Source organism: Artemia franciscana, chromosome 6 (assembly GCF_032884065.1).
Source record: "Artemia franciscana chromosome 6, ASM3288406v1, whole genome shotgun sequence".
Lineage (NCBI taxonomy): Eukaryota > Metazoa > Arthropoda > Branchiopoda > Anostraca > Artemiidae > Artemia > Artemia franciscana.
In genome coordinates this window covers 30009235-30036065 of record NC_088868.1, presented here as the reverse complement: position 1 = coordinate 30036065, position 26831 = coordinate 30009235, and the positions used below count along the sequence as shown (strand labels likewise).

Sequence of the window (26831 nt, the reverse complement as noted above, 5' to 3'; positions counted from 1 at the left end):
GAAAAATCATATGCAGGATGATAGATGTCATTACCACATTCGGTAAAAAAGGACTCACGTTTCGAGGAAAAGATCACGACGGAGGCAACTTTATCGAGATTCTCAAGTTAATAGGACATCACAATGTGGGGAGGGCCCAATTGCTAAAGTGTCAAAAAGAAAAAGGTACTCAAGCAACTACTAATCTTAGCTGCTTCTTACAAAACTATTTCAAAGACATGACAGGAAGAAGTCTAACGAAGGTTACTGATGAAGTAAAGTGATAAGAACTCTACGGCATCTTTGCTGATATTACACCAGTTGTGAGCCACAAGGAACGCCAATTCAAACGGAACTATAATGGCATAGTTCCTTTTCTTTGTCGACTGCCCCTCCAGAAAAGGAGCGGACATAGCTACAGAAATTTTTAAAGTTCTCAAGAAGTGAGAACTATATTTAGAAAAGTTTTCATTCTAAATGTAAGCAGTATTTTGTAAGCAGACTTTTTGGGCAGTATTTTGGGGAGGCTCGAAGAAGTTCGAGCCAATATTTTACATCTGGTTAGGTATAAAGTACCATATATTTGTTGCCTGGTAAATCTAGGCAACATTGTTGTCGAATATTATTGTGGGGAAAGCGTTTTGACCAAAAATATGAATGGTTCTCCACAAGTTGTGCTAAGTGGATCAGCTTGCAAAAAGAGGCTATTAAGTCAGTAGATGGGAAGCTCAGCCTCAAATGACTGTCAGTGACGAAGGTGGTTGGCAAGACACAAATCACTTGACGTAGTTTGAAACACACTTTCTGAAATAGCTAGTATCTTGCGCGACATAAGAGACTCCGAAAATCTTGACACTGAAACAAGAGTGAAATTGAAGCTACTTCTGTTATAAATTATGTGTCTACATTTTGGTGCTGAGCTAATTTTCACGAGGAATATCATTCGCCTGACCAACGAACTAATAAGAAAAGTTCAAACGAATGACTTGAATATTTTATCAGCTTGGCAGTACATGAAAGCAACTTGTTTTTTACTTTAAGATTTGCTCTATACTGCAGCATAGATCTTGTTAGTCAAGTTGAAGCTTCTATACAGATGGCAACAACACTGTTTTCTATGATATAACCTTCTGGTCATTGCGACGAAGTCGACAGTTTTTCGTCTGACGAAAAAAGTTATTTTGGATAAGAACTTCACACGTAAGACACAGAAAATCAGTGATCATTTCTGGCAGTACTTTATTTTAGAACAGTGTCTGAATTAATTTTAGTATCGAAAGTCATAATTTAGCCAAAGCATTGTTGTCAAATAGAGACATATTGCCTTTCATGAACCCAAAGAGGTCAGTAAAAGCAAGGCCACTGCTGCCATCTTTAAGGATGGATACTGGGATCCAAAACTGTCTGTAATTTCTCTTTCATTCAGTTTTTCTTAAAAGTGATAGCCACCTCTATACTTTTTTTTAAGACTTCCACATCAACCTTGCTTGAAAATTCTCAGAATCCAACCAAAGCAGTTTGAGCCGACCAAAGCAACCAAAACAGTTTGAGCCGATAACCAATCATACAATCGAATCAATTGGTTTTCACTATTCACTGTGCACTTTAATTCGGAGCATAACTTGATGTGTGAAGCCTGATAAAATTCTATTAGTTGCTTTTCCTAATTTTTCTGGCTTTCTCTCCGATGCATTAGAAAGAAACAAAATTTGGCTTTGATTTTTTTTTTTCTGTGTAAGTTATTTTGAAATTCCTCAATTTTGAGAAACCCAGATCGGACACTGAAGGAATGGCGAAATACTCTTTTTTGATGCAGTTCCTTGCAAAATAAGTACTAATATTTCCACTAATTCTTAGAGGTTCGTGATATTTTACTTCTATACCATACTTACCCATCTTTATAATATGTGGATCATCTACATGCACAGAACATATCATGTTTTATGCAATATCAGCTTAGATGTGTAAACACCAATCTGAGATTCAAATGCATCATGTCAAAACAGGTACGAAGTATTTGTGTGTGATTTTACACTTTGTATGACTTTACTCAGCAATTATTATTCAGTAACAACATTACCGAAGAATGAGATTGCGTGCATGACAGACAAGGTGTTCCGTATTGTTTGGTACTCAAACTAAACGACATTTAAGATTCAGCTCCCGGAACACTTCACCTAGTTAGTAACATCATATTCAAACATGCTGTCAAACTTCCTGCCCCATATTAGTTCCTGATTGACGATGGCTTGAAATAATTCGACATTGATTTGAAAACTATTCGAAAAGTTCAATTTTTAGACAAATTGTACTACTTTTACTATGTAGTATTCAAAAAATGCTACTTTGACAGAAAGTATTCAAAAAGTTCTACTTCGAACAAATAGGGGCTGGTTACAAAAAACTTTAAGAGACCAATCAAAATGTATTTCAGGAATGTTTGCTACAGTCTTAGGAGTTGGACAAACATTTCAGGAGACTGGGTTCAAACCCCTTCCTTCCCTTGAATACGGCCTTTCATACACTACTGCCTAGGATTATTTTTTTACACCGTTTTTGTTCTATTTTTTGTTTTGTTTTTTTACAAATTAACTTTTTTGTGACGAAAATTTATGTGTAACTTTCAGTAAACCCACATTTGCGTGTTTAGTACCCTTTTGGGGTTGTTATGCTGGCCTTTAAATAGTTATTGTATTAGATATTAAAGTACTCTTATTAATCTACACGTCTATCAGTCCATTTATTTATCTTTCCATTCAATTCAAATATTAAAGCACATATCTTTCATTCCTTCCCTTTTGTGAAACCACAAAAGTAACTGAAGCCTTACGGTAGAAAATTTTTACAGTGTTTTGAAGAGCTCCTATTATTTCAAGGGACATTATAGATTAGTTACTGGTCATGCTTCTGTTCTTAATAGTTCAAATTTTGTGTTTTTCAAATTTGCAAAATACCAATGTAAGTTGCTCAATTTGTATTTTAGAGTACTTAGATTGCAATTTGTATTTTGGAGCAAATAAAGGATTTCCTTTTCATTTCAGTCATGGTTCTTACTAAGCTGCATTTTTGTAAAGATTGAACTACACTCCTTGATAGCCTATTTGGAAAAAATAATTTAAAGAAGCTGTCAACGTAAACATATTTCCTGTGCGCACCATTTCCGGAATGCGTTTTTTATTCGCTTTCAACTAAAAATAAAATTAGAGAAAAGAAATATTTGAGAATATCGAACAACACCTTATGATCGTCTAAAAATTACGAACATAAAAAAAAGCATGAGTAGGGTTAATTTTGTCTCCTCTCTTCTTTTCCCCCTCAAGTAGGGGGTTGTTGTGTATCATGAGTGGGAGAATTTTAAAAAGAAACTAAAAGTTGTAATGCCTTTTCTAATGCGCAATGAAGTGGTACTTTATGCAGCAAACCAAATAACTTTACATGAATAGGATTGCATGTTAGGATCAGAGGAATTTCAGAGGATTGTATTAAGCGTCAAGTCATAGCGTTGCAAAAAGTGGGAGGGGGGCTCTTAAACGGATATTAAAATATGTAGTGCCTTCTTTAAGGCGTGACATAGTGCCTCTTTATACCCCACAGCAACAATTTTTTCAACATTTTAATCAATAATTGCAAACAAGACCGCACTTCAGGTAAATAATTCTCAACCTGCACTATTATCTTATTACGTAATAGGCAAAATTTACAATTACACAGTAAATGTAAATCACCTGGAATCTCGTAGAAAATTCGATTACCGATTCTTGTAAGGAGCATTGCTAATCCAGCGCAATTCAATCTTAAAAATTCAATTGTCAGGAGGGATGGAAAAATGTACGGAAACCGTTTTTCGTCCGAAAAACGTTACCAAATTTAGTGATAGCACAGGTTCAGTAGAGCAACCAAGTTCGTTTTTTGTTGTTTCGTCTTTTTTTTAATGTAGCTACCTAACAAATGTAGAGTTAAAAAGAAAAGAGTCCTATGATCTGTAATGAACGCATGAAATCACCAGTTCCCCATCCTCTCAAGAAATTCCTAGCAAAGAGTTCTTGTAGGCCCAAAAACACCAAAATAAAGGATAACCAACCTCTAACCATAAACGAAATTTTTATTTTGTATTTTGAGAATAAAACTAACCCCAACGATGCATTTAATTCTCTTTCCTGTACATGCCCCATCTATTGAATTTTAAGAACAGTATCTACACTCTCCACTGCTTAAAGGGGTACTGAATTTTACTCGAGTTCAGAAATTGTTGCGTTTTTCATACATTTTTGAGTTTCAAATGTTTAATTACCAGTATAAGCATGGAAGATACGAGTTTTGTGATGATTGTAGATAGTATAATTGGCACTACATATTCCAATTTCCTATCGCATGAGTCCCCTCCGATATTTTTAAAATATCTCCTTCAATAGCAAGTGGCCTGGAAAAAAAAATAATACATAGACACCATTTTGGTCTTTACTTAGGTTCCGTTGCTGCACTACCTAAGAAAACCCGTAAGGACACTCGAAACAAATCAGAAAATTTTTTTTCTGCTACCTGTCTACATTTTCAATATTTCCTGTCTACATTAAAGTACATCTAATAAAAGTTTTTAGATAGATATTTGGGTAAAAATAGTTCAAAGATCATATATAAGAAACTCTGAAGTCGACAAAACCCCCAGAGCTCGGGGCAGCCATTGTAAGTTGTGCCCTGGGGGCATATACTTTCTTATGGAAAGGGTGTATGTAGAGAATTCAGAGAGGGCTCATTTGATTGGAAATTGAATGTTTTAGTTCACTTTCTAAGGGTCAAAAGAGATATGAGTGCAACTAGCCCCCCCAAGCCCTTTTCCCCAAACACATCCAATAAATTTGAGATAGCCATTTTTTTAAATAGTTAAAAAATCAAATGTCAGAAATCCGAAGTCTACAAAACCTCCAAGAGCCCGAGGGCAGGTATTGCAAGCTATGCTCTGGGCGCATATACGATTTTTATGGGAGGAGTGGTCGTATAATTTTCAGAGTTTTTTCTTTATTTGTAATTATTTGTATTTTTCATTTTTTTTTATTGTAAGTTCTAGCTCTTTTATTAAGATTCAAAAGTGACCATGGGGCATATACCCCCCGGGGTCATATAAGCTTTTGTTAGGAAAGGTGGTCTTATAAACTTCATAGTTGGCTCATTCAATTGAAATAGAAAGTTCTAGCTCCTTTCTAAAGAGTCAAAAGTGATTGGAGGGCAACTACCCCCCCCCCCTTACGCTCTTTTTTCCCTAAATACATCTGATAACAAATTTGACATAACCATTTTGTAAAAAAAATTCAAAGATCAAGTCCACACAACCAGGGGCATATAAGGTTCTTAAGGAAGTGGTCGTACAAACTTCAGAGGGGGCTTGTTTGATTGAAGACTGAAAGATATATTCCCTTTCTTAAGGGTCAAAAGTAATCTGAGGGATCTAGTTCAAAGATTAGATAAGCTCGACCCTTACCCTCACCAAAAAATCTTATTAGTGATGTTATATTACGAAATTTGGAAACTGACCCCTGTCTCTCTGTATCCCGATCCTCCTCTTTTTCCCCTAAGAAACCTACCAATGATGAATCATGGGAGCTTATCCTTGGTCCTCCCTCCATGGCCTGATCCACCCTCTGGAAAAAAAAAACTTATCAGCAATATGTTTTATTCCAAAAATCATAGAGGATGATCTCTGGTCCTCCCTCCTAAGCCCAACTCCTCCCCCAAAAAAACTTTATTGACGATATTTTATTCTGAAAATTTTGGGAACTTACGCTTGGACCTCCATGACCTTAACCTTCCCTCCCCCAAAACAAAAACAACATATTAATGATATATTATGCTAATATCTATGGGAGCTTACTCCTGGCTCTCAATTGCCTGATCTCCCTCCCCGTGGAAAAGCTTATCAATGATGAATCAAGGGAGCTAACTCTTTTTCCTCCCTCTATGGCCCGGCACCTCCCTCCCCACAATAACATATTAACGATATTATATTTCCAAAATATGGGAACTAACTCCTATCCCTCCATCCTTGGCCCGACCTTCCCCCCAAAAAACTTATTGAAAGTTCTTTATTCCAAACTTATAGAAGCTGACTCCTGTTCATCCCTCTATAAGCTGCCCCTCCCCAATACAATAAACAATAATTTATAAGCGATGTTTTAATCCAAAAATACTGGAGCTGACCTCTGGCCAACAACTATTTTTTTACGGTATTTTATTCCAAAAATCATGAGAACTGACCCCCGACCCTCCCTTCCTGACCCGACCCCCTCCCCCTTGTAAAAAATATTTGTCATAATATTGTATTCCAAAAATGATGGAAGTCAATCCCTGGCCCTATCCCCCATGGAAAAAAAATATCTGACGGTATTTTATTACAAATATCATGGAACCTGACTCCTGGTCCCCCTCGACAGCCCCCGACCAGAAAAACTAATTAATAATATTACATTCTAATATTATTGGAGCTGACCCTCCATGGCCCTACCCCATCCCTCCCCCCTACACACACAAGTAAAAACCTATAAATGACATTTTATTCTAAAAACAAGGTAAGTCAGTTTCATTTGTTAGCTCTTTCCAAGATTTTTAAGATACCTAGAGTTTTTACTACAAATTAAATAAAAAAACAGTTTTTTAGCTGAAAGTAAGGAGAGACATTAAAACTTAAAACGAAAAGAAATTACTCTGTATATGAAAAGGGCTGTTCCCTCCTCAGTTCCCTGCTCTTTACGTTAAAGTTTGACTCTTTCTCTCAACTCCACTTTTTAAAACAGTAAAAAACTTTAGCGTAAAAAGCAGGCGCTGAAGAGGGAAGAGCCACTTTTATATCCGGAGTATTTCTGTTCGTTTTAAGTTTTAATGTCGCTCCTTACTTTCAGTTAAAAAAAAACTTTTTTATTTAGTTTCTGAACGTTTTTGAATTAATGCTTGTTTTAATTTTGGCTCTTCGGACATGAAAAATTAAAACGAAATTTGCATATTATTTTTTTTTTGGCTAAATGGCATTCTTATAGTTTTGATCGGACGATTTCGAAAAAAAGAGCGGAGGAGGAGGCCTAGTTGCCCTCCAATATTTTGGTTACTTAAAAAGGCAACAGGAACTTTTAATTTTAAAGAACGTTTTTATTGATAAAAAAAAAAAATATACGTAACTTACGAATTAACTTACATAACGAACTTCTATATTCGTATGTTTTTATTAGGTATATGAGGGGGTTTGTTCCCTCGTCAGTACCTCACTCATTACACTAAAGTTTAAATTTTGTCCCAGTTCCTTAAGAATGACCCCTGAATCACTAAGGCCGTAGAATAAATAGTCGAAATTACTAAAAATACTTTAGCGTAAAGAGAGAGGTATTAGGAGGAGGTGAAGCCCACATATGCGTAACAATTTCTGTTCGTTTTAAGTTTTAATGCTGTTCCTTACTTTCAGTTGAAAACAAATTTTCGTATTTATTTTCTCATTGTTTATAAATAAAGCTAGAACATTATTTATGTATTTATGTATTATGTACATATTTATGTATTCATGGAAATTCCCTTCCCCCATGACAAAATCCTCCATGGAAAGATTCTTCCTCGTAACCCCCTCCCCTCAACCCCCCGACCAAAAAAAATGAAAATGTCTGTACAATACTCAATAACCATTACTTTATGTAAACACTGGTCAAAGTTTGAAACTTGCAGCCCATCTCACGGAGACTTTGGGGAAGTAAGTCGTCCCCAAAGTTATTAGGTTTTTCGACTATGTTAAATTAAACGGCTATCTCAGAATTTTGATCCGGTGACTTTGGGAAAGAATGAGCGTGGGAGGGGGCCTAGGTGTCCACCAATTTTTTGGTGGACTTAAAAAGGGCACTAGAACTTTTAATTTCCGTTAGAATGAGTCCTCTCGTGAAATTCTAGGACCACTGAGTCGATACGATCATCCCTGGGGAAAAACAAACAAACAAATCAATAAAAAAAATCAAAAAAAAGAAAAAACAAACAAATAAATACGCACCCGTGATCTGACTTCTGGCAAAAAATACAAAATTCCACATTTTTATAAATAGGAACTTGAAACATCTACAATACGGTTTTCTGATACGCCATGAAACTTGCTATTTAAAATCAGCATGAAAATGCGTTTCTTTTGATGTAACTATTGGTTTAAAAATTAAATTTTTTAGAGGTACGGTTACTATTGAGCCGGGTCGCTCCTTGCTACAGTTCGTTACCACGAACTGTTTGACAAGAGTTTGGCTACTGCCCGTTTTCCTAGCGGTAAAAGAGTAAAGTCTACTGCGTATTTGGCGCTTTACTAAAACAAATTATATTACTAGTATTTTCTTCTGCGATTGTAAAAACATTAAAAATAGAATGAAAATTCCAATGAAATAAAATCTTGAGCTGATGAGCTTTCGGCAATTAATATAATTATATATTACAAATTTATTCTAATTTTATTAATTCTTGCCAGGAGTGTCTTCATACACATTTAGGTTTATCTTGGATTTTATTTTGAAAGAAAAACATATTTTGGAATAGGGAATTTGAAACACTTGAAACTTTGGCAATCAAAAACTAACATAAATTAATTTGAAAAACCTTTCCGAAAGAAAAGTTTTTCAAAGAAAATTAAAGGCCATATTAAGGTTAAGATCGGAAAAAAGAGAAATCTACAATAACTCAAACTGAAAATGACCAAAAATTATGGCTAAAGAATAAATGAAACCCAAAACGAACCGAAATTGAAGAAATGATCATAGCAAAAATTACATTTAACAGGTACAAATATAAATGAACAAAACAATATTAAAACGAGCAAAGCTTAATTTGAATATACAAATAAAGCTTAAAATGAACAAAGATATCTTGCTATTGAAGTTTAAATGAAACCTAAAACAAACAGTAATTAAATAAACTATCAGAGTAAACACACATACAATAGGTAGCCTACTAATATAAGTGAATAAATAAATCTTACAACAAATGAAACTTAAATTGAATGCGCAAAACAAGCTTGAAACTAGACTTCCGTTGCCTGTGCAACGGGAAGTGTTGCAGCAACTGTGCCCTGTTCCTTAGGGCACAGTTGCGGAGCAACAGTCTCCATTATGTCCTTCAGAGGACATTTTTCTAATGCGGCTTCGATTGTTATCTTGAAGCATCTTTGATATGGTTTTATTTCGAGCTCCTACTAAACTGAGTTTGGTAAAATGTTTAGCTAGTCCAGAAATAAACGAGAACTAGGGCCGTCTTAACTTGACGCCAATTCGAAGTATTACGTTTCGAGACGCACATTTCGGGAATTATTTCCGGGAAATCTGAAAGAGATACGGAAATAACGTCTTATAGTTTTCTGCTTAACTTTTGATGGTCTAAGCTAGGAAAATATAAAACAAACCAAATTCACCAAAAAATTTTAATTGCCCCGAGGGCATGACAAAACTTCCAAACAGAAAAACCCAAAGAAGGAATTTTATTTCGGAGAAACTATTGTAAGCTCCAGTTGTTAGGAGATCGAGACCTGTCGAACCGCGTTGGAAAAAAAATTCTAGCTGGTCCAGAACAGAAGTTACCTCTAGAACGTCGAAACTTCGGAAATTATTTCTTAGAGAACGAAGCAACTTGGTATATAGAACACTTCACTTCTTCTTGCATACTTTTCATAGCACTACTCGATAAAAATATAAGAAACATCAAAATCGAAAATTTGAGAAAATTCCAAAAAAAAATCGGAACGAGATGGACTTTTCCGGAATTATTTCCGGGAAATCTGTAAGAGCTACGGAATTTTGTGCTCCGGTTCTCGAAGAGACAAATGAAAGTTCTACATGAGTTCAGCATAGCTGTATTTCTAACAAGTTTATTTCCGAAGCTAGGGTCGTCTTAACTTGACGCCAAACATCGAACGCAGAGTTTCTAAGAAAAAAACGGTTTTATTTTTTTTATGGAAAACTGTTAGAAATTTTAGGAACTTCTCTGGAACTTTTTTACTCTGTTTCACGTTTCCCTTCCCTCTGAAAAATCTCGAATTTTTAACTCTTACCACTTCGAAGCTACAGGTCGCTGATCACGGTGAAAAAAAAAAAAAAAAAAAAACTACGAAAGCAGTAGTGTTGCGCCGCAACACAATGAATGAATAAAAATCAATACAAAACAAGAATTTGGGTATTGCCTCCATCTCTAATTGTAAAAGTATAAAACCTACTGTGTCATTGCCGCTTTACTGAAAACTACGTGTTTTGAACAGTGTTGGAAAGTACAATTAAAATCAATCTAAATATTTGATACATAATGACCTATAAAAGTCTACAAAATTGAGACAATTTGCCTGATTCTCGAAAAGGGGGTAACATCCCCCAAAAGACGAACGATCTTAATAGAAACCCTACCATCAGATTCGACGAATAAGAGAACCCTATTTTAGATGTTTCAAGCTCCTATTTGCCAAAGATGTGAATTTTTTTTCTGAAGAATGAAGAAGGTGCGTGTTCGTTTGGTTTTGTCTTTTTTCCCATTTTTTTAGCCGTTTTGTTCAATACAGTTGAAAAGTGACAAAGCTATCTCTTTGCAGGTATTATGAACCTCTTCCACCTTAGCCCCAGGGAATAGGCCTTTAAGCTGTAAATTTTGCCCGTTGTATGCGTATAGTATTTGATATTGGGTAGTATACAGACTTTCTGGGCATGTGGATTTTATACTTAGAGTTTTATCCTTGGGGATAATTTTTCATGTGGAAGTAAATTTTTGGGGGTGAACTTTCCAGGAAAAATTTAGCACTGAGGAAATTTTTGACGGAATTCTTATGAAAATTCTATTTCTTTGTCTTAATTTCGCATTACCCACTCAATTTTGCATGTGGAGATGTTGCAGAGGAATTGTCCGGGAGGGAGGGGGGAATTTTCTGTGAGTTAGGATTTTTGGGCAATAATTTCCACGGAAAAGGGATTTTCGGAATGATCCGAATAGAACTTATCTTTCAGATAAAAGTAAGATAAATATAATTTTTAACGCTTTTACGGGGGGGAGGCTTTTAAACGAGTATGGAATTGTTCCAAAAGAATTTTACTGGGAGGGGATGAAATATTCTATTTTGGAGTAACTTTCCATTCTGGATTTTTCCTTCAGAAACTGATTGTCCAATTTACATATCACGATATATTGACACTTAATATCAGTTGGATATTGTCCCAGAAACAATACATTGATTGTCTACAATGTATTTCTTAGAATATAATATCATCAATGACTTATTGGCAGAGTCGACTAACATGTCGTTCTTTTATCTCAGGAAATTTTGGATCCCACATTCGATTCTTACACCAGACACTAATATCATACAATAAATGTAAAACTGCATAGAAGCTACAAAATGTGTCGTTAGAAAAAAAAATGTCACCATCTATAATTCTAGCCACCGCACAATCTATGACTTTGGTTATGTAGACAGAAGCATTGAGGGAATCCCCATTCTGTGTGGTTTTAAAAAAGTGCCGGTACCGGGGATTGAATGTGGTGGGCTCTGAAGGGATACTACCTGTAAGGAGCAATTTCTGTTCGTTTTGAGTTTTAATGTTGTTCCTTACTTTCGGTGAAAAAAAAAACTCGTTTGTTTATTGAATCATAATTAAGAGTGAGTTCACTGCACCCATGAGCCCACTAATGGCTAGTGCCATGTGCGCTTACCCGGAAGCAAATTATATTTAAGAAGTCTGTCAATCTGTTCTGGCTCTATGAATGACTATATATTTGACATTGGTTCCCAAAATTACACAATTTTAGCTGAAGTCAAAAGGACGAATATACTTTGTTAAATTAGCAGATTTGAATGACTTGCCCAGAACTCATATCATTCCATGACATCGTGCCCGTTGGGAGCATTCAATGGAAGATGATGCTTATTTATAAGATCACCTAACAAGAATTATCGCTAAAACTGACATGAAAAACAAATTATTTGAAAATTAACCGCACTTTCATTGTCGTAATGTACTTATCTCAATCGAAAGGCATTCTAAAATGCTGAAGTTACTGATTTGCAAAGATTAACAAAAATACCATGTATTGGTTGTTTTAAAGCCATGAGTGGAATATTTTTCGGTGTCAAAAACCGCGAGCCAGAAGCTGTGTCTGCTACTAGTCCATATTCGCTTTCTAGATCTATCCAAGCTTTGTCTAGCCGTGAGTGTCGGGTTCGCAGCTTGTCGCCTTTTACAAATATCGTGTGATACCTAAGCCAGGTCACGAATATACACCTTTTCACCCATGGGAGTTTTCTATAATACAGGAGTTTTCTATAATACAGAAAACATCAGCTACATAAAAAGTACCCGAGAATTGGAGAAAATTTATGACTTCAGGGAGGAGATCTGGGCTTTAACGTCCACCTATGTACGTTCCTGTTCTTTGTTAAAACGTTCGTCAAACTTTTGTATATATTTTTAAAAAAAAGATTTATGTTTTTTTAACAGCATTTGTGAAAATTGACGTAACTAAACAGCTAAATTTGCAGAAAAAATTCAAAGCCTGCATTTCTCCGTGAAGCCTCGTTCCTTTCTGATAAGTTTTGCAAGCTTTGCACTTTTGGTTCTAATTTTTTTTCCAGAAATTTTTTGTGTATGTCTTCTCCAATTTTTTCCTCAAATTGCAATAGAATTGCTGTTATTTTCAACCTGATCAACATTAAAATAAAAAAAAAGTAAATTCGATCTTATGTATTTAATTCAAAATTTTATTTTAAGGCAGTCGAGTACTTGGAGGTCACCCATCGAGTTATATTTACAATATCAATTGACAGCGAAATCCTTGGAGATCTAGAAATTGGCCTGTTTGGTAAAGAAGTCCCTCAAACAGTTAATAATTTTTTCACATTAGCCACCGATGGCTTTGAAGGAAAAAGTTACACAGGCTCAAAATTCCATCGAGTAATAAAAAACTCGCTTGTTCAAGGTGGTGACGTCGTTTACGGAGATGGCCGTGGGAGTACTAGCATATTTGGCACTGTTTTTCCTGATGAAAATTTTAAGGTAAATTTTACAATGCCAGGAATCGTTGCAATGGCGAGTAGAGGAGCAAATACAAATGGATGCCAGTTTTTCATTGCTACTTCTGCAGCCCCGTGGCTAGATCATAAACATGTTGCTTTTGGAAAGGTACCCTAAACTTCTTTAGTTTTTTAATTCTTGAATGTTTATCTTTGCTAATGACTTTTCTTTGTTGTTTACCCCGCAGTAAAAAAGGCTTTTTATAACTATTTTTTTAGTGGTCATTTGCTAACTACAATTTTCAATTTGCGTTGAAAAATACTAATTGGAACCTGTTACAATTAATTATCTACTTATTGTGCTTCAGATCTCAATGAGCTACATTTCAACCTTTCACCAAAATTAAAGAAAAAAAGATTAAGGGTAAGGTTTTTTAAGACCAATAAAAATGCTGAATAACTTAATATATATCTTGGGAGGACAATTCCACCCTTTTTTTAGCTCTAAAAGAATGAATATAAAAGAAAACTAAATTGAATTGACCAAAAAATGTGGAAAGCCAATTTCGAAAAATACAGACCAAAATTTGACGAATCTTAAATCTAAAAACCAAATAGAACGGAGATCCAACAAAAATAGGAAACAGGTAGAATCCAGATTTAGAAATTTTTTAAAAGCCAAACGAGTCACTCGCCAATATTTACGATTAGTAAAATTCAAGGGCGCTCGCCCAGCATTAGTAAGTGATTAAATTGCGAAAACTATTTCATTTACCAGGTGAATTAATTCCATTAGTTATCAAGAGTAAAACACGTAAGACATTTTTAAATTTAATCATGGCTTCTTTTGCGCTTGCTTCTTTGGATCTGAATAAGTGGACCCATGTGTGATTTTGTGAATGCGAAAGTGGCACAGGATTTATCTCAGGGATGGATAAACTATCAGTTTCTCGTTCGAGAAAACCAAAATTCGAGTCATTTATTTTTATGTCACCAATAGCTCTACTTAAAGCTACACCTGAATTTTGGTATTATGAATATTAAAAGTGCTAGGCCGTACTTTTATTCTTTGTTAATTAGACTTATTGGTAAAATGAACATTGTTAGTATAAGCTAGCAATATTTGTTGTTAATTTCAAAGGTTTTATGGATTTGCAAGACTTTTTATTTTTAGTTTACATCTCTCTTTGTAATATTGTAATAGAGCCTAGTGATTTCACTTATTCAATATTCTATTGCTATCAAATGTGAGTACCTGTAATAACTTTCGCTGAGCAACGATTTCAAGTAATCCCTAACTGTATTATTGTTCCGTTTGTCGATAAGAAACAGGTATTTTATGAAAAACAGAATAAACAAACTAAAAACAGAATAATTATGATACCCATACCCTCCCAAAATAAACCATCGAATTATCAATTTAACCCTCTAAGTATTTTCTGAGACATTATATTCAAAAAGTTCTATTAGGGTTAATAGTTTAAAATATTTTGTGAGGATTGAATTCCTTGATTTATTTCTGCCTCCCACATTTCCTAACTCTAATCACAAAATATATAGTCCTTTCGCCTCTTCCCACACCGAAATGATGAAATTTTCAGCCCAATCTATCTTTTGTTCCTGATGTGTCCACATTTTGACAACCTAGATCTGTAGTATCTCTCAATTTTCTTCTGTCTTTCTGTCCAAATCAAAACTTGAAGTTTACCTGGCCTCCCTTTAAGTCCTAGGAATGTTAATTCAAATTCCCAAGCATCTTCTCAGATAATGCAGATGCGCTATTTTAATAGCCTTGTCACACATAATTTCCTTGGTTCTGTACAGAGTAGTATCCACGATTTTTTTGGGGGGAGGGGGTTGGTGTTCAAACGAAATTATTTCGAGAGGGAGGTTGTGTGAAATAATCGTAAAAAATGCATCACAAATCTGGTTATATTCAATTTTGTTACGTTTTTACGAATCAAACAAAAATTTCAGGGGAGGAGTCAAACCCCCTTACCCCCACTGTATAAGCCCTTGGTTCTGTACCTCTACTTCAGATGGATGGATTCTAGTCTAATACATGCTCACAGGGACAAAAAAATTCAGTCATATTGGAGACTGAATCTCTTATTGCTTTTTCTCTCTCTTTTCCCAAATCAAAAATTGAAGTTTGCTTGCCCCTTCCCCTCAGACATTACATCAAAGTTTCATCTTAAATTCAAAAGTCATTCTAAGACACTGCAGCTAAACATTTGTTTTCGTCTTGTAGCAAAATGCTAAATAATATTTATATACCCCACCCTCAAACACAATGCTTGGAAACTTTAACTTGAATCCTCTAAGCTGCTAAATAAAGATATAACTTTTGTACTTGAATTATAATTTATGATACGTAGCCCCTTCCTAACACAATATTTGAAGTCCGACTATATTTCCCCCTTTCTTTCTCCTATGCTACATATGATAGTTTTGACTCCATCCTCTGATCCCTTTGTGTAATCCTGTATCAAGTTTAATGCAGGAAACCTTTCATGGTAAGTGGACAGGGAATTTTTTGGGGTCGTTATCAGACCTGTTTTGGCGGTCATTATTTTTTTTATTATTTTACCACTCTCTTCAGGTCCTCCAAGCCTACCTGAAATAATTTCTAAGTTCCAAAATCCATTTCGCCTCCGACAATTTTTTATTCTTTTGAATTATAATATTATTCTTGAGAGTTCCGCACCCCCTTTGATAACCCAACATCAGTTAATACCCTTTTCCATTAAAAAGCCCATGTTTAAATTACTAGCGATTTGAATTATTTATAATCCTTACCATATAGGTTTTGGGATCATGTCAATCGCGCAAGCATTTTTTATGGGATCTTCAGACTGTTTGATCAAAATGGATATCTAAAAAAATTGTTGAATATCTTCGTGGGGTAAATGTCTCTTTTTAATTTCTGACAGAATTGAAGTTAAAACCAAAATTAATCTGTCAGGTTTAGGCCGTGCAGTAGTACAATGGATTGATGATCTATCTGTCAATATGTGATCCAGGGCTTTATCTCTGACACAGTAAGGTTCATAAACAGATTTGCTACTTGTCCCTGTAAAAAAAATATACAACAACAGCAACGTCAAGTCAACGCTTTGCGTACCAGCAATGATAATGGAGGATCAATATCTCTTTCTTTGTTAGATTTTGAAAATAGACTCAACTGATTGTAACTTAGATAATTAATGTATTAGTGATCAAAGATGAACTACATGGTGGCTTAAAATTATACACATTGTTTCGAAAAACTGCGTAAAGGCTGACAGCTTTCTGGCAACCCTATTATTTCCTTCTATTAATGTACTGAATTTGGATGCCTTAATTTTCATAGATACTAGATAGTTTTTTGGTTCTTGATAAACTGGCATCGCTGGATGCAAACTACAAGGAGCTCCCTCTAAATTTCCTTCTATTAATGTGCTGAATTTGGATGCCTTATTTTTTATAGGTACTAGATGGTTTTTCGGTTCTTGATAAACTGGCATCGCTGGATACAAACTACAAGGAGGTCCCCCTAAGGACTGCAATTATTCAGAAGTCAGATGGTGAAAAGTTGAAAGATACTTTCGAAGTTGCTTCGGATCCTAATAAGTATGGACTCGCTTTCGATCTTAATTGATTGCTTGCTATTTTTATTTGAGTGTATACTAGATAGAAGCAGCACTAAATTTTCATATCATTTCTTTTTATTTATATCTATCTATATATATAAAAATAAGTTGTCTGTCCGTTACGCCAGATTATATCTTCTATATATATAAAAGAAAACAAACTAGAATGTAAAAACTGGAAATTGCATAAATATTTCGAAATATTTTGACAATAGATTAAAGTAATTCGAAAAAAGAAAAATGGTAAAAAACTAAAAAAAAAACTAAAAAGAAAAAACTAAAAAAAATTAAAAATTAAAAAAATTAAAAAAAAGAAAAAACATAAAAAGAAAAAACGTAAAAAAATAAAAAAAGATAAAAAACTAAAAAAAAACTAAAAAATCTAAAAAACTAAAAAAAAAGAAAAAACTAAAAAAAAAACTGGGAATTGCACAAATATTTCAATATATTTTGACAATAGATTAAAGTAATTCGAAAACCTTAAAACAGATACCCCAAATTTTGAGGTTTAATATAAATTGTTGGAGCTTTAGCATGCTTGGCACGTAAAGATTTTTCCAAGTGTCAATGTTAGAATGAACATTGACAAATTGAAGAAAACAAATCAATAAAAAGAAGAAACTAAAAAAAAGAAAAAACTAAAAAAGAAAAAAAACTAAAGAAGAAACTGTATCTATATATATAAAAATCTATATATATAAAAATAAGTTGTCTGTCTTTTATGTCTGTTACACTATGTCTATTACGCCAGATTATATCTTATCTATATATAAAAATAAGTTGTATGTATTTTTGTATTGAGGGTTTGCATATGACGTCTGAAAAATAAAGAAGAAAAAGAAAACTGAAAAAAGAAAAATGGTAAAAAACTAAAAAGAAAAAACTATAAATTATAATAAATTTATTATAAATTGTTGGAGCTTTAGCTTGCTTGGCACGTAAAGATTTTTCCAAGTGTCAATGTTAGAATGAACATTGACAAATTGAAGAAAACAAATCAATAAAAAGAAGAAACTTAAAAAAGAAAAACTAAAAAAAAACTAAGAAAAGAAAAAACTAAAAAAGAAAAAAAAACTGAAATGAAACAATATCTATATATCTATATAAATGACGACCGGGACACTCAAAGAGAAATTACAGACTGGGATACCAGGACACGAATGACGACCGGGACACAGGGAATATAAATGACGAGAACGCAAAACCACGCAGTTAGATGAAAATCCACCTGGACAGCGAGAGTCAAAACATATCAAAACTGAAAAGGATAGCGATGATGATTGGGTTTGGGATTTTGACTTGGATAAGGTCATCAATGCCTACCAGATTTTAGTTAAAAAAAACAAAGGTTCGGCGATATGTATTTCATAGTGACGCTGAAAAATAAAGAAGAAAAAGAAAACTGAAAAAAGAAAAAAGGTAAAAAACTAAAAATAAAAAACACTCAAAGAAAAATTACAGACCGGGACAGAGGGAATATAAATGACGACCGGGACACTCAAAGAGAAATTACAGACTGGGATACCGGGACACAAATGACGACTGGGACACAGGGAATATAAATGACGACCAGGACACAACTACAACGGGGACGCCGGTGGAACAGGGGGATATATAAATGACGACGGGGACACAGGGAATGTTCGATTAGCAATCACCATCAACAAAGCTCAAGGGTAATCGTTAGAAAAATGCGATATAGATCTGAATACGGATAGTTTTCCCATGGACAATTATTATGTTGCATGTTCAAGAATTGGTAAACCTGACAATCTACTTATATGGACAGACAATGTGACAGCAAAGAATGTTGTATATTCGCAAGTTTTATGTAGTTAAAAATATATATATATATCTATCTATATTCACAGGTGGGACACAGGGACACAACTACAATGGCGCGTAACTAATATGGCGCGTAGCGACTTACGCGGGGGGGGGCTTGAGAGGGGGGCGCTAAGCGCCCCCACCAACTAGGTATTGGGGTGGCGCGAAGCGCCACCCCAACAGCTAGTATTTTTATATTTTTTAAATGTCCATCATTAACATGAGAAGCAAAACCTAAGTGATTGGTGATGCGTAACTAGAGTATATGTGAAATGTGTATATTTTAGCGAAATGTGAACAAAATCAAGAAAATGGGCATAAAATTAGTAATCTAAAAGTGTCTCTCATTTTGTTCTAGCATATTTCCTTCTAAAGTGGCACTATTTTCCGGGTTTACCAAAACCTATGTTGGCTGAAAGATCTTTTTTCATTTTCTTAAGCATATAAGTTAAGAATATTCTAAGGATGGATATTTAACTATCCTAGAAAGTATTTGAGTAAAGAAGTAGTGATGCCTCAATCCATTTAAAGATGCCCATAGCTGCTCTCCTTTCTTCCTTATGGCTTAGGATGTTCGTCATTTATCAATGGTGAATTTATTTCAAACTCACTTTGGATTTTTTAAAAGTATTAGAGCTATAGGATCACGGACAAATCCTCCACAAAAATTTGAAATGTTGAGATTTTCATTTCTTCTATGTAAAGTCGATGACATTCCACTCTACATTTTATTCTTTGAAAATCCTATAGCATCCTATATGAATTGACAATGCAATCCCAAGATCGAGATTCATAACCATCTGAAATTGGTATAACCGATTAAATGTTTGCAAAAACCCATGATATCATTGCATTGGATTTGTCCGGTACTTAAGATACGAGTATTGTCGGAATGAGAACAGTGCGTTTAGAGAGTACCTTTGAAAAACCGTTGGAGGAGAGTACAGCATTAATCTCACTAAACCAATTTGAAACTAATTGGGAAATTACCCCTGATGGCAGTGTTCTATTAGGCTTTGCACCATGAACATTAATCAAATAGTCAGTATTTGATAAATCATTTGATTGAACATAAATCAGGATCCCTACATGTCCAAATACAAATCCTATAGCATAACTTCGGATTTCCTCAACCATACCCAAAGTGTAAACAATAACCTCATCATTGTCAGTAGTAGTCCATCAACTGTAAGGATTGGCTATCCATCTTTCAAACAGCGAAGAATATTGAATTTTTCGATACTCTTGGCCTACTGTATGCATTCTAACGCCTCACATCAAAAACTTTCTTGAGCAATGCGGAAAATATATTATTTAAAATCTAAAGCCACTACAAGATTTATCAACCAAAAGTTGTGATTTTCATGCACTATTATATTTAATTTTAATTGCGCTGATATACTTGAAGTGAATTTCCCTGCATTTATGTAGAAAATCCTTGATTCAAATACTTTCTAGTTTAAAATGTGATTTGATACCTTTATAATATAAATCTCAGTACCCTAATAATGAAACTCTTCCAAAATGTTCGTGAATTTGTTTATTAGTAAATCTTGTATGTACAAAAGAGCCTTCATTCTTTAGATTTCTTCTTCCACGCATAGGTAACCATCGGTAATGATAAATCAGGATGTCAGGATTCGATTTTTACTCATCTTGTCATTTAGAGTCAGGGTCAAACTTTCTACAATATATTGTAACTCCATTTTTATTATATTTACTTGTATAGTCAACATTACTATTTTGATTCATGTAACAAAGTTCACGTGGTTATTTTTTTTATTTTTGAAGCAATGTCACATACGATATTCTCACATGAAAAATCTTTTTCTGTAACAAACAAATAAAAATCAGTAAGCTTATAATCATATTAGCCAGTATCTTCAGAGCGATGGCGTAGAAACCACACTCTGTCTGTCTCCTTTTTAACTTCTGTTGAATGATAAAACTAGGAGAATGGTGATAAGATTTATCAAGTGGCATGTTACCAGCATCAGTAGCAAGAAGCTGGGCTTTATTATCAAATAAAAGTCTTAGATTTGCGTCCTTTTTCAACAATAACTCCTCTAGTGATGTTGTTTTCGCATATCCGCCTCTAAAAGAGTTGAATTTTCTTGGTACTCTAAAGAGATTTAACTCAATACTGCATGACAATGCACGTATACATATCCAATAGTGTTACTATTAGCACTTGTTTCATAATTCAAATATTTCTCTTTCTCAACATTCAACTCTTCTACAACGCTATCATGTAAACACACTTTCATGGAATATTTCATCTTTATTTTAAAAAAAAGATGTAGATGTTTATCCTTCCGATGCACAAATAATACTCAAGCAAATCGTAAGATCCAACAAGTCATGGAAGATTACATTGTCCTAAATAATTTCAAAAAGTCACGCAACTCCTCTTATGTAATAAACACCTACATCTTGAAGAAAATTGATAACACCTGCTTCTTGAGGGTATCGCCGCTAAACTGCTTCCTGATCTTAAAAATAAAGGAAGTAAAGAATATTGACTATGGGTTTCAAACAGTTCGTGGGAACGAACTGTAGGAAGGAGACACCCAGCTCAATAGTAACCAAAACTCTTAAAAACAGAATTTTGATACCAATAGGTACATCAAAAAAAGTGGATTTTTTTCATAATTTTAAATATCTAAGTTTTTATCAATTTTAGTTGTACCAATCAAAAGTTACGATCCCTGGAAAATTTGCCTTATTTTTGAAGAAGGGGGATACACCCCCTAAAAGTCATGGAATCTTAATGTAAATCACGCCATCAGGCAAAGTGTATGAGAGAACCCACAAAAGGTTTTAACCTCCTATGTGGAATTTTGTATTTGTTACATACAAAAGATATGACAGCTAGTATTGAGTGACCTATACGCCAAGCGACTTATAACTCGGTCTAAATAAGTTTTTCATACTGTCTACATGTTGTTTTCAAAGATCATTGGTTTTTTCTAGTCCATCTAAAATCTCCAAGGAAATTTATGAAAATCAACTGGAATTTCCTTTCGCACAAAAAGAACGTCTTTGAATGGTTTCTTTTGAACACAGCTGGATTCAATGTTTATTGTCTTCGCCTTTAGAATAATATTTGAAGTGCTTAAAATACTCAAACTAAATTAACAAGATTTTAATGAGTGATTTTTTTTACAAGGATTCTGCCAGGATTTGAGGGAGCAAACATGATGTGCATCATATAACTTTCTCATTTCTCTCCAGAAAATTTTAAAGGACTTACATTTATGTCTATATGATTCACCTCATTGACACTTGCTATTAAAAACAATTTTTGTTTGAACCAGTTTTATAAACTTTATTGAAAAACAGAAACTGGATGCCAATTATGTCGTGTAACCCAACTGTTTGGTATCTTATTGATGCAGTTTTCTCTACTGTTCTTAGACAAGAGTAGAACAACTGGCGTTTGAAAATAACAAAAAATAACTTGCATCAAAAAATAAATATTGCAAAATGTTTGGTTCCCTTGACTATTTACCCATTGTAGAGACGCCAGCTCACAAAAATGATTGCATATGTTTAACCCAAAACCAAAACACACACAAAAGTCACAATTTCAGTTTCCTTTGGGGACAAATGATCCTCAAGCTTCTTGGTGACGTTTGAACTTCATAAAGACGCAATTAAAACAAAGACCCCCAACTGCAAACCCAATTAACCGAGATCTGATGCACGCAGCTTGGCATGCCCTATCGGTAGATTTTTCAGCAGCATATATTCAATTACCGATCCACCACACAGATTAGTCCTAAGCCTGTTTAACATCCAAGCTATTACCTCGTATCAAGTTTGACTATGATCCTATAATCTTTAATGATATATGCCCTGATTACATCGTCTTAACCCCTCTCCCCACCTCATTTTTGAGTTTCATCACTCTTGGTTCCCAGAAAGCAGTTATGTTGAACCTTTGATGAGTAGAGATATACTCTTAAGACCAGCTATGAAATTAACATTCATTAATAAACTATATTTGATTATCAAGAATAAAAATTACGACTTATCAGTCACAACAACAATTTCAGTAATAGTATCTCGTAATTAAAAATGTGAAATCGGGAAGCAGAAGATTTTCAAACTAACATCATCCCATTCCATATCCCTTGTTCTATAGTATACTTCCAACGTCAAAATTAAGTAAAAAGACATAGACCCACTTATTCGTAACATTGATCTTATTTTTGTCAAGAGGTTTGATCAGAGAAAAGAGTATTGGCCTTTGATATTGAGACTCATACCTTTGCCAAGTCTGAATTTAAGAGGTTTTAAGGAATTCAGAAAATTCGTCTTAAATTAGAGAAATAAAGATCTTGATTCGGCGAAGAAAAAGTCAAAGAAAACTACATGCTACTTATACTAAAACTCAGGAGATTTTTTCCACAAATTCCGTATGACACTTATTTAAAAGACACCAGACAATGGCGTGAAATAGACGATTGCAGGTCAAGTTCATTCCTAAAATTTTTAGTCGGAGAGCAATTGTATGTTACTTGTTATCATTTTATGGGAATTCATAGAAACTACTCTGCAGCTTCTTTTAACCTTTAAATGTAATTGTAATTTAATTGTAAATATAATTCAATTGCAATAATTTTTAATAAATAAATTAATAAAATAAATAATAAATTAATAAATAAATTAATAGAATAAAATAAATAAATTTAGTTTTAATGTAATAATTTAATTGTAATTGTAATTTAATTATAATAATTGTAATATAATTGTAATAATTTAATTGTAAAATAAATGTAAAGGCTTTATAATTGTGCAACAACTGTTAATAGATGTTTTTAATTCCATCTCTTTTTCAGTTTATGGGATATATTGAAAGCAGTTAGTATACCCGTTATCATGTCAGGAACCGTCGTGGGCGTCCTTCAATGGCTATCTTCACAACTCAAATATTAACCCACGTAGAAGTGTTTTAACAACCATCTATTCAATAGTGAACATACTTGATGTGCTGTGAATGTAAATTTTCAAATAAATGATCGTACTTACAGACGTCTGAAACATTTTACTTACCTTTGATTCATTCACTGTTTCTTTGACTCTACTCATATACATGAACTATCTGAATGAAACCATTTTTTATTAGCAAGGATTGAACATGCTTCTTATAACAAAATTTTTGAGTTATTTACTCCTTTGGTCTTCATCAAACCTGTGATATTGTTATTTTTTCAAGATTTGTTCACCTAGTTTGTTTCTATATTTTGGCTATGAACAGTTTATCGATTTTTTTAGTAAACTAAAAGGCCTAAAATACTGATTTCCTTGTGGATGTTTGGAATACCTCATGTTCTTCCATGAGCTACTGACCAAAATTGTGTAAATAAAGGGTTGTACCAATGATTACCAATTTTTCAAACGATTAAACAACTTAGCAGCTTACATGTATTGCTGCATTAATGCTACTTATGTTCTAAAAAAACAAAGCCAAAAAGATCTTGTAAAAAGAGAAGTTTTTAACCTACGTGTAACGTAATAGTAGAATCTGAGATGCGTAAACCAAGAGATGCTGACAACACCCTTACTGACTTAAAGCTTTTTCTGGGTAGTGTTAACAGGGTTGTTTATGTGAAACTTCAAGATCAACTCTTTACCGGTGAGCCTTTGGCGAAGGTTGAAGGATTCTTGGTTTGGGGTTTGACCCATCTCTTGCTACGCACAGGTTGAAGGCAGAACAGAGTGAAATATTGAACAGATCTGTTGAATCTTAGGCACAGTAACATAGGTGTAAGAAGAGTGAAAACTACCAGTATTACGGAATTCCTCACATCTTGAAGTACTATAGACTATTTACATTTAGTTTGACTCTATGTATTTGAGTGAGTATGAGCATAATTGATTGTGAGTACGACTCATATGTCAATTTTTATGACATATTGAAACTCTACAACATCGGGTTACGTTTAATTTGACTCTAAGATATTGAAATTTCAATTTAAACTGAAGACAAATGCTTATGGGGATCAAATGGGTCCTTCATTTTCTGTCCTTGTCTTGTGATCAGATAGAAATTAAGGTATAACTTTTATTTTGTCCTTTAGATATACTTTTTGGCCAAGAATATATAAAGAGACGAAAAGTTCAAGTTTATCAGGGAGAGATTAAACAACTAAAACCATAATGCTAATTTAAAAACAAAACAAAATTTCTATAATTTAGGTAAATATATCTTTTGTTTTAATTTTAAGAAGAAATTCAGGAACTGGAATTTATAGAAAAATAATGATAACCACCAAAAGTTAAAAAATCAATCTAAAATTTTATTTTCTTATAATCCATGTTGGGTTTTTCAATGTAACACTAAACTCTGATTGACATAAAAAATATTTCTGCTTATTCTAAAAGTTCTCTTAGTTTTGGTTGGGTGACTGAAGTAGTCCTTCTGCGTCTTCACAATCTTCAGCAAAAGCTAAATCAGTTTAGAAATTATTTTAGTTTAATTTTATGAAGCTAATAATTTGCAACTTCCGGAGAAGAGAAAAGTTGTAAGGCCATAAATAAATGCTTCTTACTTCTGCTAGAAGTAAGATGGAATTCTTAATGAATTTATGGGAGATTTTAAACTTAATCAGAACATATCATGTGCATTCAAGTGTTTACTATTTGTGACTTGAAAGATTTGTGACTGTACCTCCGATTACATGTGATTCCTTGCTTTTGACTGTGATTCTGTGATTCCTTACAATTGAAACTACTAGTGACTGTCATAGCAGCGACCACTTTTGAACACATGTGGAAACACTTGTGGTTGCAGCTGCTACTGAAACTACTGCTGTGTATTTTCTTGCTAAGACCCCTGGTGCCACTTCTATTATAACCACTACTGTTGCTGTTACAGTTATTAAATTAAACAAAAATAGTTCAAGTCCATCCAAGTAGTCAAAGGGCACGGAGAGATTAAAGGATGTAACAGCGTAGCTATAGATACTGTTTGCATCCATAATAGAAGAAGGTCGTTTGTGCAATATCAGAGGCAATACTACAGCGTTGCCCATAGCAAAGGCCAAACAGCTCCCATGTTTTGTTATTATTGTCACTTTTTCCCCAGAGGCACTACAGGTGGAAGGGATAGTTCTATAGACTTTGAAGGGGGCTCTTTCGAATGGAAACGGTAGTTCTAGTGCATTTTTTAAGATTCAAAACTGATTGGAAGGCAACTAGCTCCCCTACATACCCTTTTTCCCCAAACATACGCTATAAAAATTTTGATATAGCTGTTTTATCAAAAATAGCTCAAAGGCCATATAACAGAACTCTAGAATTAACACAACCCCACCAAGCCCGGGGACAGGCGCTGTATTCTACGCCCCGGGGGCATATAAGGTTCTTATAGAAGGGATGCTCGTATTAACTTTAGAGAGGGCTCGTTTGATTGAGATTTGAGAGTTATATCTCACTTTTTAAGATTAAAAGAGATCAGAGGGCATCTACCCCCCCTCACGTTCTTCTTTCCCAGAAAAACCCCATCCAGAAAAAAATTAAGAAAGGTTATCAAAGCCTATCTTTGTCTATTTTATAAAAAAAAAAAAAAACAGGTCGAACATCGAACAACAAAAACTAAAGGGTCAAGACGAGCCCCCAGAGCCCGGGCCAGTATTTTAACTGATGCCCCAGGACCATATAATGTTTTTATGTAAAGGGTGACTGTATAAATTTTAGAGTTGGCTTATTTGATTGGAAATTGAAAATTCTAGTTGCCTCTCTTATGAGTAAAAGTGATCAAAGGGCATCTACCCCCTCCCTCTACACACATAAATGCATCGTCTTTTTTCCAAAAAAAAAAGATCAAAATTTTAGATTACCAGTTTGTTAGAAATTGTCATATGATCAGATAACAAAACTTCAAGGTCAATATACCCCCCCAGAGCCCAGAGTAAGTGTTGTATCTTATGCCCTGGGTGCATTTAAAGTTCCTATGGAAGAAGTGGTTGTATAAAACTCGAAGGGAACTCAAATGATCAGAAAAATTAAAGTTCTAATTTCTTTTTAAGAGTAAAAAGTGATCCAATGCCAACCACCACCACCCCCCCCCCCCCCCGTCAACCTGATTTTTCCCAAGTGTTTCTGATCAAATTCCTTATTTAGCCATTTTGTTCAAGATAGACCTAAGATCATACAACAAACACTCGTGAGATAGCACAGCCCACCAGACCCTCTTGGTATGTGTTGTAAATTATGCCCCAAGGGAAAATAAGGTTCTTGTGGAAGGGAAATAAACTTTTCAGTGTATTATCATTATAATAGATTTTTTTTCACGTTAGGAAACTGGAGTAAATGCTTATTGACAAGTTTTTCCTTGAAAAGTTTGGCTTTCTTACTCGATTCCTTGGCAATGAATATTTCTTCCCATCATTCTTTTAAAAGCC

General features: G+C 34.2%; 1 protein-coding gene and 1 long non-coding RNA gene across 2 annotated transcripts in view; one reads left to right on the top strand and one right to left on the bottom strand.

The window, feature by feature from the left end:
* Window positions 1–2810: 2810 nt before the first annotated feature.
* On the top strand, window positions 2811–23453 carry LOC136028295 (uncharacterized). The gene is made up of 4 exons (XM_065706047.1): window positions 2811–2937; window positions 12720–13130; window positions 16431–16573; window positions 23265–23453. The coding sequence occupies exons 1-4, from the start codon at window positions 2881–2883 to the stop codon at window positions 23359–23361; spliced, it is 708 nt and encodes a 235-aa protein (XP_065562119.1). The 5' UTR covers window positions 2811–2880; the 3' UTR covers window positions 23362–23453.
* The window catches only part of LOC136028296 (uncharacterized), a 20143-nt gene continuing 13257 nt past the window's right edge, over window positions 19946–26831 (bottom strand). The window contains exon 2 of the long non-coding RNA XR_010617805.1: window positions 19946–20912. This is a non-coding gene — a long non-coding RNA (uncharacterized LOC136028296). The remainder of the gene's footprint in view (window positions 20913–26831) is intronic.

Bases quoted from the DNA above. Each gene is read 5' to 3' on its own strand.
- LOC136028295 (XM_065706047.1), top strand. From the start codon at position 2,881: ATGCTTCTGTTCTTAATAGTTCAAATTTTGTGTTTTTCAAATTTGCAA. The intron at 13,131-16,430 runs GTACCCTAAACT...TATTTTTTATAG, and splicing joins AACATGTTGCTTTTGGAAAG to GTACTAGATGGTTTTTCGGT. The intron at 16,574-23,264 runs GTATGGACTCGC...TCTCTTTTTCAG, and splicing joins GTTGCTTCGGATCCTAATAA to TTTATGGGATATATTGAAAG.